We start from the raw sequence: 12,287 nt of genomic DNA, 5'->3' as shown, positions 1-12,287 counted from the left end.
GCATCCCAAGGTTAACAAACAATTGTGTTTATTGACAAGTTCATACATCAGTACAAACGGGCACGTTAAAAACAGCCCCCCCGCCCCATGCAGCCGAGGATGAGGCGGGAAGCGCCGCGACCTGCACAAAGTATAAAAGTTATAAATAAGGGGCTTTCAAAACAGGGCGGGGGCAAATCTGGAGTGGGGCGGCGGTTGCCGGTGGCCTCAGACATGCAGAAGGGGACGGGGCGCCGGCCGGGCCACGAGGCCCCCCCACCCACATGGGGCAGAGGGCAGGAAAAGGGCGGCCACATTCTCACAAACTTCTGGCGAAGGGTAGCTCCCTCCTCGTGAAGGACCTGGCCCAGAGGGCGAACCTGAGTCCCACCTGCGGTGGGCGCGGCTGGTGTGGGAAGTCGGGGCACAGCAGGCACGGGCCCGCCCCCGCCGCCGTGGGAGTTCCAGGGCCATGCGGGTGGCGATGCTAGAGGAGTCGGGAAGGGCCAGGTTTGGAGCAGCTCAAGCGCACTCAGGCTGATGCCCCGGAGCTGGGATCCTTTTGTAACCCTATTTCTTTTTTTTTTTTTTTGAGATGGCGTGTAGCTTTGTCACCTAGGTTGGAGTGCAATGGCGCGATCTCGGCTCACTGCAACCTCCACCTCCACCTCCAAGGTTCAAGCGATTCTCCTGCCTAAACCTCCCGAGTAGCTGGGATTACAGGCGCCCACCACCACGCCCAGCTAATTTTTTTATTTTTAGTAGAGACAGGGTTTCACCATGTTGGCCAGGCTGATCTCGATCACCTGACCTCGTGATCCACCCGCCTCGGCCTCCCAAAGTGCTGGGATTACAGGCTTGAGCCACCACACCTGGCCCGGAACCCATTTCTTTATAAGCCTCTGCCTACGGCGCAGCAGGGCGGGTGAAGGGGCTCTCGTGGCCTGAAGCTGTGGTAAAGCTGCTCTGACTTACCTGCAGCAGAGGGGAGCAGTAGGGCCCAGAAAAACCTTTCCTCAACTCTTCAACTGCCTCACGACATGGGCCCACTCTACCTCCTAGGGTCCCCTATCTCCTTTCCCTCACCCCTAATTACTGCCCTTTTACATTCTAACTTATCCCCTCACCTCTGCCACTTACCTGTCCCATCTACCACTTTTCTAGTGTCTCCTTTGGCCCCAGCACCTCCCTCCTCTCAAACTCCAGTATCCAGCACACCCGTGGGTGCCCAGCACTGCCTTTGAGGAGGCTCCTTCTACCTAAACCAGGTGTCCTATGGGCCATCTCGTATCAGCTAGGCTGTGAACACCAAGAATCCAGAATCTGGGTTCACTTAGTGTACTGCACCCCTTTTCTGCTCCCTGATAGGTGTTCCACATAAGCCAGGGTGGTGAAGCTGAGGCAGGATGTGAGGAAACCAGGCACACAGCAGCCAGCCGGATACTCTAGCAACCAACACTCAACGGCGTGCTGTGCAGGTAGGTGTGTGTGTGTACATGTGTGCACGTGCATGCGTGTGATCTCATCTGTGGCCGAGGTCCTCAGGAGGTAGGCCAGCGCCCTGTAAACGAGGGATGTTCCAACACAGGCTTCTGACTAAGCATCATTCAGGATGCAGGGAGAAGGTGGCCTCTGGGCTCCAGCAGCCGGCTGGGGTCCAGGGTGGAGGACAGGGAAGAACAAGGGGCTGAGGAAAGGAGGCCAGAGCTTCATGTTTGCCCAGGTGAGGGCTTACTGTCCTGCAGCAACGTCCCACAGCTGGCTCAAGTTCTGGCCAGGAGAGTAAGGGGTCACAGGGAAATACAATGCTGAGCCCCTCTTGGAGGGAGAATGGGAGTGGAATGTGCGGGCTCAGGTCCAAATACCAACTCAAGTCTCCTGATGGCTGGGGACACCCTGGAGGGCCAGATGGCTCTGCCTTTCTGAGCTGCCAGGTATTGGGGAAAACCACCTTGCTCTGGCAGCCAGGGGAGTGCAGCTGGTGTGAGAGGGGAAGTGCAGGTAGAGGTGAAGGCCCACAGTTGGCTGACGGGCACTGAATACCACATCACCTCTCACCTCGACCCCAGAGTACCCTGTGTATGCTCCACCACAGGGAGCTAATCCCTGCAGTAATTTCAAATGGCTTCTAAGAGAGGGCCAGCCCTTCCCAGATTCCTAGATGGGGCAGGCTGCCCTCCTACCTCTCACAGCACCAAGATGACAAAGACCCAAGACCTGTCCCTGCCACTGGAGGGGCTGTGGAGGCAGGAGTTCCAAGGAAGTGAGGCAACAGTCAGGGAAATAAATTAATAAATACAGGCCCCACGAGGAGCGGCTGGGAAGGCTGCTTTGCCTCTGAACACTGCTCCCTGCTTTCCACTCCAAGCAGCCCCGCAGGTTTTGGTGAGGGGCAGAGGGGCTGCAGTTTGGAATCGCTGGGGCATTCATTCACTTGGGACAGGCTTCCAGAACTCAGAGTTTGCGTTCCATACGCCGTTCCACGGCTCGAAGCAACAGTTCTGAGTATTGCTCCAGCAGGGCCTGTGTCTGCTCGGCTCCCACAGCCCCAGGGCTGCTGCCTGGGCTGGACAGCACTGCCCCAGCCACAGCTTCCAGCTCCTGTCGCACTGAAGAGAAGGTGTCTCTGAGGAGCTGGGCAATCCGACTTTGCTCTGCTGAGGGCATCTTGCAGCCAGCCACCTGAAACAGCACCCCCAGAAGTGAGGTGGAGGAGCCTGTCAACAGACATATAAAAGGGAGGGGCCCCACCTGGGTCCAGCCTGCCTCAGAAGGGACTAGCTGGGAACTCTACCCGCCAAGATCAGCATGTATGGCCAGGGAACATGGGATGCAGGCAGACTCTGGGGGTGACGCCCAAGGAGGAACCCATTGGATTGCAGAACCGTCTACATCTTATAAGCAACTCCTTATGACAACTCCGGCAGAATCTGCTTTCTCTTTCAAAGTTTGGGCCTTCTTGGACTGTCCCCTATGTCTAAGGGGGCCAAATAATTCATGGATATGAAAAAGGATGCCATTAATAATTACACTGGGACAACGACATAAACTGGGATTGTCCTGAGCCAACTAGGAGGTGTGGTCTCTTCAGGCCTCACCTCCTGAGGGAAGTCTCCAGCTCTTAACCAGAAATGACCGCAGGTGCCCGGTACAAGAGGCTAGCCTGGCCTCTAACCCCCTCACCTATGCTGCCCAAGATGTTCTTGAGTGTGCCATCCTGTCAGCACAAGAGCCTTAGTATACGGTTCTGGACATGGCTATCCGAAACACCCAGCACTACTGACGTGCCCGCCCTCCTGCCGGGGGGCACCTAACACCCACCGAGTGGTAGAGCCGCACTGCCTGGCGCACGCTGCCACGGAGCTCTGCCACCAGCTGCTCACACTGCTCCAGGCTCACCGCTGGCTCTGAAAGAGACGGATACAGCTCAGTGAGGCCCAGCATGTAGCCCTTTCAGGCCTCCGCACCCAAGACACTCAGAACGGGAAAGACCTAGCCCTCAGCAATGCACCCCCCACTTGCCCTCAGTCCCTTCCTCTTGGCTTCTCTTCCAACGGCCTCCCCAACACCACCACACAAACAAGGTCCAGAGGAGACGGCCAGCCCCAAGTTCAGAAGCCACTGAATGGGCAAGTGAGTCACAAGGAAATCATGAAGGTTAGCAGGAGGGTCTCACCATCAGGGGTGTGACTTACGGACCTGCGACAGGAGCAGACAGGACAAGAAACACCAGAAGCTGTACCCACAGAAATGGGATGGAGCCAGACAGCGGCCAACAGAGAGGGGAGAGTAAGGATGGGGCAGGAGATGAGAGCTGGGGAGCTGTGCACACCTGAGTCCTGGCTCAGGGCTGCCCCTGGCTTGGTGCATCCCATGGGGTTGGGAGTCTTCTCAGGGGGTGGGGGCTGCAAGTTTTCAGGGCCTTGGAAGAGGCTGCTGACTGGCAGTTGCTGGGCACAGGGGCTGCTGGGCCCAGGATGAGCCTGGCACTCTGTCCTAGGCTTGGGAGTGGTGCCCTCCCCCAAACAGGCCCATCTCTCAGTTGTACTGTGAGCTTTTCCTAGGCCCACCGGGAAGCCAGGCTTTTCTGCCTCGCCAGGGGCCCGGCCTTTGGTGACAGGAGAGAATGCAGCCAGGGTAGGACGGTCAGGCAGTGGTTTGGGGATGTCCAGGACCAGGTGAGCCCGGCTGGGCAGGGCCAGCTTGCTGAGTGGTGAGACTCGGATGGGGGCATGAGTTTGAGGTTCAGCCACCAGGCCCAGGTTCTCCCCAACAGAGATACTGCGAGATATCTTGGCCATGGAACTGGTGGTGGGGTTCTGATAGGAGTGAGGCCGAGACGGACGGCCATCAGCTGGGGGCAGGGAGCCCAGACCATCCTGAGCTTCGATCTCCCGAGACAGCAGTGCGCCTGGTGAAGGGGCCTGCAGACTGGCCTCATGTCTTTCTGCAAAGGAGACAGAGGTATACACAGGTCAGGTGTTGAGGAAGGCATCCCAGGTGCCAACACCCAATCCCGAAGAGCTGCTGTTCCCCTCCACATGCCCATTAAGGGACACCTAGTGGCCAGCACAGTGGCACATCAGGGCCACACCAGGCCCTCCCTCCTCCAGCATGTACATGTGTTCCATACACCCTGCACCCTGGCACTGAACCCATCAGGCTCCTCACCCTGTGGCACCAGACTGTGCACAGACTGGGCCTTCTGGAGTCCAGAAAAGGGGCTGGCTGTGGCCACTCTCTTGGGAGCCCAGCTGCTGTCAGGGTTGAGACGGCATCGTGGCAACAGCACAGAGGCTGCCTGCTGGGGGCTGGGGTTGCCAGAGGACGGTTCCACCTCCGGGGGTGCTCCAGGGGGATTGGCACCATTGCCTCTCGGCTGCTCACCAGATGCCTGTGGCACCTGGGCTGGTCTCGACATCAGTGCCAGGCTTGAGGAGGACGGGGATGGTTCCCTACAGGGAGGAAATGTGGGAGAAGGCCCAGAGAAGGCTCAATGCTCCTCCCTGCCAAAATGGCGAGAAACTCATAGCACCAGGGCACTAGGAGAGAACAAGCACAAAGCCAGATAGGGCTGGGGAAAGGCCAGTTAGCCCAAAACCGGGAGTGCAAAACACCCCGCGCATGGAGAGACAGAACACTGGAGAGGAGAGGGCAGCAGCCCTGGGAGGCCAGGAGAGCCAGAGCTGCTGCTGGGGGGTAGGGGGCCTCTGTACCTGAGTGGGCGGGTCTGTACTTGCAACAGGAATCGTGAAGAGATACTCCGAGACTCTGACCTCTCTGGGACCTGCACTGGGGCCCCTACCAAGGTCAGAGAAATCATGAATTGGGGCAAAAACCAAGCCCTTGCCCCAGATTTTGCCTCCTTGAGACCCCCAGCCACAGCCTATACCCTGGGACCCTCCTCTCAGGTAGGCAAGGAGGGGAGAAGGGCAAATTGCAGGCACTAAATGCTGGCCCTCTGACCACACCTGGAGCAGCTCCACTGGCCAGAGTCTCAAAGTGCTGTTTTAGAAACTGCTCCTGGTCTGGAGTCTGGGGGCTGCCCTCCTGTAGCCCATAGGGGCCCATGCCTCCCTCCTCTTCTTCCTCTTCTTCATCGCCCTCAGCTGGCTCTTCAAGGTCTGAGGAGATGCCATCCACACTGAGGGGCTCCGTGCTCTCAGAGTCTGGGTGTGGGGAGGGGAGAGAGTCATCGCACTGCACCCATCTGTTGCCAGAGCCTCCCCACCCACCTCCAGGCCCCACCCCTCATGGCCCCTCCCTCCAGGCTACAGCCTCACCTTCAGTGGGGTGCTCCGGGCTGGAAAGGCAGCTGCTGCTGTAATCCACAGAGCAGGCACTGTCAGGGCTGTGCTTTTCTGAGCTCCTGCTGCCTGGGTACACTCTTCCCAGAGTTCCCCGGGCTGGAGCCTGCACTTGGAACTCACTGTCAGGATTCCAGCAGGGAGAAGAAAAGGCAGTGAGCAGGGGTAGGCAGCAGCCCCGCTGGACTCCTGCCTGTGATCAGGGTGAGGGATGAGGCAGTGGTGAGCTGGAAGGAAAGCCCTGAGTATCCTGGGGGCCAACCCTCCCTCGACTAAAGAACACTCACAGGGAGGGGAAGACGGGGGCACGAGGTCTGGCTAGGGCAGGATCCTTGCCTGGTATCCATGGTGGGGTTGTCACTCGGCTCCGGGTAGACAATACCATCTTCAATGGGTGCAGGTTCCAGATCTTGGGCAAAGACCCCTTCCTCTTGTGACAATAATCGGATAATATGGGGATAGGAACAAGGTTGGGAAGCCTGAGGCCGAGGGGGCTTTTCATTCTGGGAACACACAAAGGGATGTTAACAGAGCAGAGGTGACAGATGACGCAGTGGTAGCTGGGGGGTAAGCCCTGAGTATCCTGGGGGCCAACCCTCCCCTTGGAGAAGAGGTGGAGGTGAGTAAGGATGTGGTGTGCACTCATTCAAGGGGAAGCTGAAGGACAGACATCGAGAAGCCAGGCTGGGCTCCAGTTGCTGATGTGAGCTTCTGGATGAACTATATTAGCACTCTGGGCTGCCAACCTCCAGCTACCACTTAATACCAAGAGTCCTCCAAGAAACCCAGCCCAGGGCAAAGGCCACTTTTGCCTCTCTACCCCAACCCCTCCCCTGCCTATCCTGATGACCAAACCATACAGCCCAGCCACCCCCATCCTGGCTTTGCAGTTCAGGTTACCCATGTGCCACAGGGGCAGAGCAAGCATAGCTGGACCAGTGCTCAGGTCCCAGCTGGTGGCAAAGGCTGCCTAAGGCCCCTTGGAACTCTCTAGAGAGCTGGGAGAAAGCAGGCTCACCTGGCTAGTGAGTGAAGTCTCAAGGGCCTGCTGCCCATGCTTCCTGGGACCAGATGGGATGATGGCCAGCGAGTCCTGGCTAGGGTCCTGCAGGCTTGGGGCCAGTGTTTCCAGCTGCCGCAGATCCAGCATGGATCTAACGCTCAGTTCCACACCTGGCTGAACCCAGCGCCCTCTTCTTCTGGGTCCTGGGTTGGCTGCAGGAGCTGGGTCCAGGAACCCCACGGACTCCTGTGCCTGGTGGGAGGTAGGCGGTGGGGGAGGAGTAACAACAACCACACAGTAAGATCAACAAATATCCACATATCCCTTACTATGTGCCTGGCACACTACACATACTAGCTTACTTCATCCTCACAGCAACCTTTTGAAATGGGCACTAGTATAATCCTTGTTTTACAGATGAGGAGACTGAAGCACAGGGGGCTTAAGTGACCAGTCTGCGTCCCACAGACAGTAAGTGGCCTGCAGGTTAGTCTGGCTCCAGAGTTCATGCTCTTAGCTGCATTCCGCATCCTCTGGCACAGGAACCCCTAGTCTCAGCCTTCACCTGGTATCATGGATGCCTCAGAGCTGGGGGTCTCTAAAAGTCTCCTACTCTGAGGACAGCCCCAGCAGCACCACTTACTACCAAGAGTCCCCCAAGAAACCCAGCCCAGGGCAAAGGCCACTTCTGCCTGTCTACCCCAACCACTCCTTTTGCCTCTCTACCCCAATCACTCCAATAGCTGGGGGCCCCAAAGTCCCTTCACAGCACCAAGGACAAACCTATAGCCCAGGCCTGAGACCCCTGGCCCGGTCAGGGTGCTCCAGAGACACCACAGCATCATCACTCTGTGAAACTGTTGCTGACAACGGAAGATACTGGTGCTTGGGAACTTGCTCTGAACACCTTGATCCCCCTTTGGCCACCCCAGGGCAGTCGCTGAGTTATGGGTCCCCTCATGGCCTTTTCCCTCTAACTATTCTGGAAGTTCTCCGCTTACCTCCTAACCGGGGTCTTTAGAACTGTTTCTCCAGATCTCCGCTCTTTGGATCCCTGATTTCCTGCATTTTAGTTCTAACTATCTGGCTTAGGGGTCCTTTGTCCTCTCCACCTTGAGCTCTTCTCTGATGATATTTACTTCCAGGCACCAGGCAGCTGAACAAGTGCCCCACCTCCCCAGTGCTGACTAACCCTGTGCTCCATCCACCCCAGCTGGTCCACAGGAAGGAAATCCCTGGGCTTTCTTCACCCCGCACCCAGGACCGGCCCAGCTGCTTCAACTTCCCCGACAAGGCCTTCCTTGGACACAGGACTGCAGCATGTGGGCAGACCCCATGCCCCAGTACCCTACCAGGCCCAGAGAGCCCTGTTCTCACAGCTCCCTTTGCCTCCTCTAACCTTGGAAGAACATTTTAACAATGGCGACTCACCCGACTCATCTCCCAGTGGGACAGGCTTCGGGGCAAGGCTGTGCTGGGGACCAAGGCTAGACAGAAACAGGCAGTCAGAGGAAGTGCCTCCTGCACCCCCCCCCCCGCCACCCAACCCTGGAGCCCTGGCCCCATCAGCCCATACCCTGTGTGGCCACAATGATGCCTCAGTTTCCTCAGCTCACACTGCTCTCACCCCACAGTCTCAGAAAAACCATATCTAGCCATTATACCAACTAGGGCCTGTCTGCCCCCACACCCAACTGCCACAGACCCAGTGCCTTCTTGGTACTCTTGGCAAGGACGGGCAGTGCTGGAAGTTCTTCTTCAGTCCCCTCATCTTCTCCCTCCTTGTCACTGTCTGATGAGAGAGCCGGTCCAGGAGACAGCATTGATGGGGCCTGGTGCCTGAGTCCGAGACAAGGAAGGGCATGGGGAGAGGAGACTCAATAGGGGGAGAGGAGGCTCAATGGGGGAAGAAGGAAGAGGAGACTCAATGAGGGGAAGATGAGACTCAATAGGGGGAGAGGAGACTCAACAGGGGGAAGAGGCTGACATCATGGATCCTTGTGTGAGAGGTAAGGTCTTGGGAGACAGAGTTGCTGAATGGCAGGCCCAAAGCATGGAGGAAGTGCAGTGAGGTCCCAGCAAGCCATCTGCACACCCACCCATCACTTGCCCACATTCTGTTCTCACCGGTTGGGTCCAGAAGCCCTTTGGGGAGAGGATGGTCCTTGCTGCTTGCCGCCCCGCTGACGCTGGCGCAACTCGGCCAGACGCTGCCTCATGCTGATGGTCATCTCAGAGCTCAGGCGCCACACAAATATGCAGCTGGGGTAAAGCCACACAGTTGGCTGAAGGAGGGGCAGGTAGAATGGCTAGCGCCATTCGTTCCCCTTATCCATGGATGGCAAGGAGACCAGAGCCACCCTCCACTTCAGGTCAAGCACAGCCAAGAGCTATCCCTGTTAACCCCACTTCCCAGAGACATCACTGAAATGGAGAGAGGGGAGGGCAGGGTGCTGTGGCAGAGTAAGAATCTGCCTCTCAGGGAAGCTGGCTTCTGCTCACCTGTCCCCAGACACAGAGATGAGATGTTTACAATCATTACTAAATTTCATGCCAGTGACAATCTCTGTGAAGAACAAAGAATACGGTCTATAAGCCACCTTAAATTCCCAACCAAGTCCTCTCCATCCCAACAGTGGACACGGGGGTTGGCTGCAGGGTAGGGATAGGTAGCTCTGCGGGTCCCAAGAAACTAATAGAAGAGTGAAGTTCCAGGGGTGGAACTCACTCAGGTTTACGCAGGTATCAGCTTCTACTCGGGGATTCAGGCTACACTCACCTGAGTGGCCAAACATGGTGGCCACGCACTCGCCTGAGGAGAAGTCAAAAATGGAGAGATTCTTGTCAGAACAGCTGGTGGCAATGTAGATCCCTGAGGGGTCTGTCTGCACCTGAGGAGTAGCAGGGTGTGCAGCTGGAGGACATGGGAAGTACCAGTCCCTCCCACCCAGCACCACTCTGTCCCCGAGCCCCTGTCCAGTATCCCCTCTGGGTCCTTACCTTAATGAGTGTGCCGTCCTCACCCTGTGACCCTTTAAACAGCTTCTTCTGCTTTCCACTGCTGATGTTAAATATCCTGTAAGAAACATAGTCTCTTTCTCATGAGGAGGCGGTGAAGGTGGAACACGCCTGGGGGATGGAAATGCCAGCTTTCACTCCCAGTCTACACTCTCTGGGAGCTACCCCCAGCAGCAAACAGGCTACCACCTCTTGGGTGAAGCAAAGTACTGTAGGCTCAAGGGGGTACAAAGTCCTGTACAGAACGACATGTGGGAACTTAGCTGCACAGAGCTGACCCCGTAGGGCGATGAAGGAATGTGGGCAGAGTCTGAGGAGGGGACGCCCACCGAATATTTCGGTCCTGGCAGCCGATAGCCGTGTACTTCCAGCTGGGCTCCACATCCATGTCATAGAGGGTCGTCTTCCGCACCACGTGGTGTGTCCGTGTGAACTGCACTCCATCTCCAGACTGCAGGGGTGGAGCATGTGGGCAGGCCCACACCCAAATGCCTCACCAGGCCCCAAGAGCCCTACTTGCGCCTCCCTTCACCTCTTGTAACCTTAGGCAGGGAATGGCAGACCCCGCCCTGCCCCGCCCCTCTCAGGAAAGCCCAGTGCCCTCACCTTCTGCGCAGTGCGGAAGTAGATGCTCTTGTCTGCTCCACAGCTGATCATGCGGACTTGCCCATCACTGGCTATGAAGGAGGGAAGCCCAGCTGTTCCCACTGTTCTCACCACATGGGAGCAGCCTGCCTCCCACCTTCCCTCCATGAGATCCCCCATCAAGCTACTCTACATGCCAGGGAAAACCAACTAAATTAAACCTGGAAACCCAGGTTTTCCTGTCTCCTTATCCTCAGTCCAACCTGGTTGGCTCAAGTCCCAGCACTAAGAGTCTCTGTTCCACCTATCTTCCCAACCAGCTCCAGGCCTCCCAGCTGCTGTCCAACACTCCCCCACAACTGGCAGACCCTTCTCATGGAGGTGGGAGGCAGATGGCAGCAGGGGTGAGAGTGGCAGGATGTGTCTCATTCACCCTGCCCGCACCTGCAAACTTGACAGCAGTGATGGAGGATGAGTGTTCGTCCAGCGTCTGCTGTAGGCTGTACTCCCGCCCGGCATCCAGCACATGGATCAGCCGGTCCCGGCTCGCCGATGCTAGCAGTTTCAGACCTGGGGATGAAAGAACTCCATCAGCCCATGAGTGCCCTGAACAGCCCTTATCTGGGCCTGGCAAAGAGCCCCGAGGGAACTGAGCCCCATATCCCCAAGCCATGTGAACCATGGAGCAAGGACAGAGCTGTCTTCCTCTAAACCAGCAAAGACACCAATGATCCAAAGATTACCGACCCCACGTCCAAGAGCCGGGACAGATATAAGTGGCACCGGCAGGACTGGAGGAGCCCTGTGCCATTCCGGGCATTCTCCTAACCTGTGTCTGGCTTAGAATACTCCAGGCACAGAATCTCAGAGTCATGGGCCTCCACCTTCAGCATCTCACTCAGGGACTGAAGTTCGTGCACCCTGCAAAGATGAGGAGAGGTGGGAAGAGGCCATGGCCAGGCCGCAGGAAGGACTCACGCCCCCTCCTCTGCTACATTTTCTCCTCCTTTTTCCTTTTTTTGAACTTTTAGGCTTAGAGAAAAGTTGCTGAAAGAACAGAGAGCGTCTATATTTCCCTTACCCAGCTTTCCCTAATGTGAACATCTTACATAACGATAGTGCAATTATCAAAACCAGGAAATTTATGTTGGTCAATACTATTAATTAGAGACCTTATTCAAATTTCACCAGTTTTCCTACTATGTCCTTTTTCTTGACTCTAGATCCTATCCAGAATCCAAATTGCATTTAGTTACTTCTCCTTAGACTTCTGTGGTCTGTAACAGTTCTCTGGTCTTTCCTTACTTTTCATGATCTTGATGCTTTTGAAGAGTATTGATCAGTTACTCTGTGGTATGTACCTCGATGTGAGTTTGTCAGATGTTTTCTCACGCCTATATTGAGTTTATGCATTTTTGGTAAGAATACCACAGAAACAATGTCACATCCTTCTTAGTACATCCTATTATGGGCTTAATGATGTTGATATGAGGATGTTAACCTTGATCACTTGGTGAAGATGATTTCTGCTAGGTTTACTCATTGTGAAGTTATTATCTTTGCCTTGTAAATAAGTATCTTGTTGCCCAATCTTTTTGAGCCAAACCCTCCCTAAAGTTCTAAATACCCAACTCTGCACCATGAGAGGCAGTCAGTACCCACCCAGGGCCTGGCATTACCTAAGTGTGCCCATACGGTCCCCTGATGCTAGATGCTGTCCATTGGGGCTGACACACACCGAGCGGATGCCCACACGGGGATCCAACAGGGATGCATCAGCTTTGTCTCCTCCAGGCAGCTCTGTGTCCAGCAGGGCCTGGGTGTTCCCATCCACATAGATGATTTTAATGAGGTCCTAGTGGAACAGGTTAGAAAAGGTGGATGAGGCAGGCCTG

General features: G+C 56.1%; 1 protein-coding gene across 4 annotated transcripts in view; it reads right to left on the bottom strand.

Annotated features, from left to right (window-relative positions):
- Positions 1 to 11: 11 nt before the first annotated feature.
- The window catches only part of MAPKBP1 (mitogen-activated protein kinase binding protein 1), a 59,681-nt gene continuing 47,405 nt past the window's right edge, over positions 12 to 12,287 (bottom strand). For 3 of the 4 annotated variants that reach the window (XM_034938567.3, XM_034938565.3, XM_055098663.2), the window contains 20 exons: positions 12,072 to 12,247; positions 11,222 to 11,313; positions 10,837 to 10,962; positions 10,414 to 10,484; positions 10,137 to 10,258; positions 9,790 to 9,865; positions 9,569 to 9,680; positions 9,292 to 9,355; positions 8,917 to 9,051; positions 8,495 to 8,628; positions 8,221 to 8,276; positions 6,805 to 7,041; positions 6,123 to 6,289; positions 5,763 to 5,908; positions 5,451 to 5,648; positions 5,196 to 5,280; positions 4,651 to 4,934; positions 3,812 to 4,426; positions 3,301 to 3,386; positions 12 to 2,661 (listed from right to left, as the gene is read on the bottom strand). In XM_034938567.3, coding sequence (XP_034794458.1) covers positions 2,434 to 2,661; positions 3,301 to 3,386; positions 3,812 to 4,426; positions 4,651 to 4,934; positions 5,196 to 5,280; positions 5,451 to 5,648; positions 5,763 to 5,908; positions 6,123 to 6,289; positions 6,805 to 7,041; positions 8,221 to 8,276; positions 8,495 to 8,628; positions 8,917 to 9,051; positions 9,292 to 9,355; positions 9,569 to 9,680; positions 9,790 to 9,865; positions 10,137 to 10,258; positions 10,414 to 10,484; positions 10,837 to 10,962; positions 11,222 to 11,313; positions 12,072 to 12,247 — 3,210 coding nt within the window. In that variant the 3' untranslated portion in view covers positions 12 to 2,433. Of the gene's footprint in view, positions 2,662 to 3,300; positions 3,387 to 3,501; positions 4,427 to 4,650; positions 4,935 to 5,195; positions 5,281 to 5,450; positions 5,649 to 5,762; positions 5,909 to 6,122; positions 6,290 to 6,804; positions 7,042 to 8,220; positions 8,277 to 8,494; positions 8,629 to 8,916; positions 9,052 to 9,291; positions 9,356 to 9,568; positions 9,681 to 9,789; positions 9,866 to 10,136; positions 10,259 to 10,413; positions 10,485 to 10,836; positions 10,963 to 11,221; positions 11,314 to 12,071; positions 12,248 to 12,287 lie in introns of those variants that run through there. The other variant, XR_004666483.3, reaches the window with a different exon arrangement.

This window comes from Pan paniscus, chromosome 16, assembly GCF_029289425.2.
Source record: "Pan paniscus chromosome 16, NHGRI_mPanPan1-v2.0_pri, whole genome shotgun sequence".
NCBI lineage: Eukaryota > Metazoa > Chordata > Mammalia > Primates > Hominidae > Pan > Pan paniscus.
This window is presented reverse-complemented; position numbering and strand designations above follow the sequence as displayed.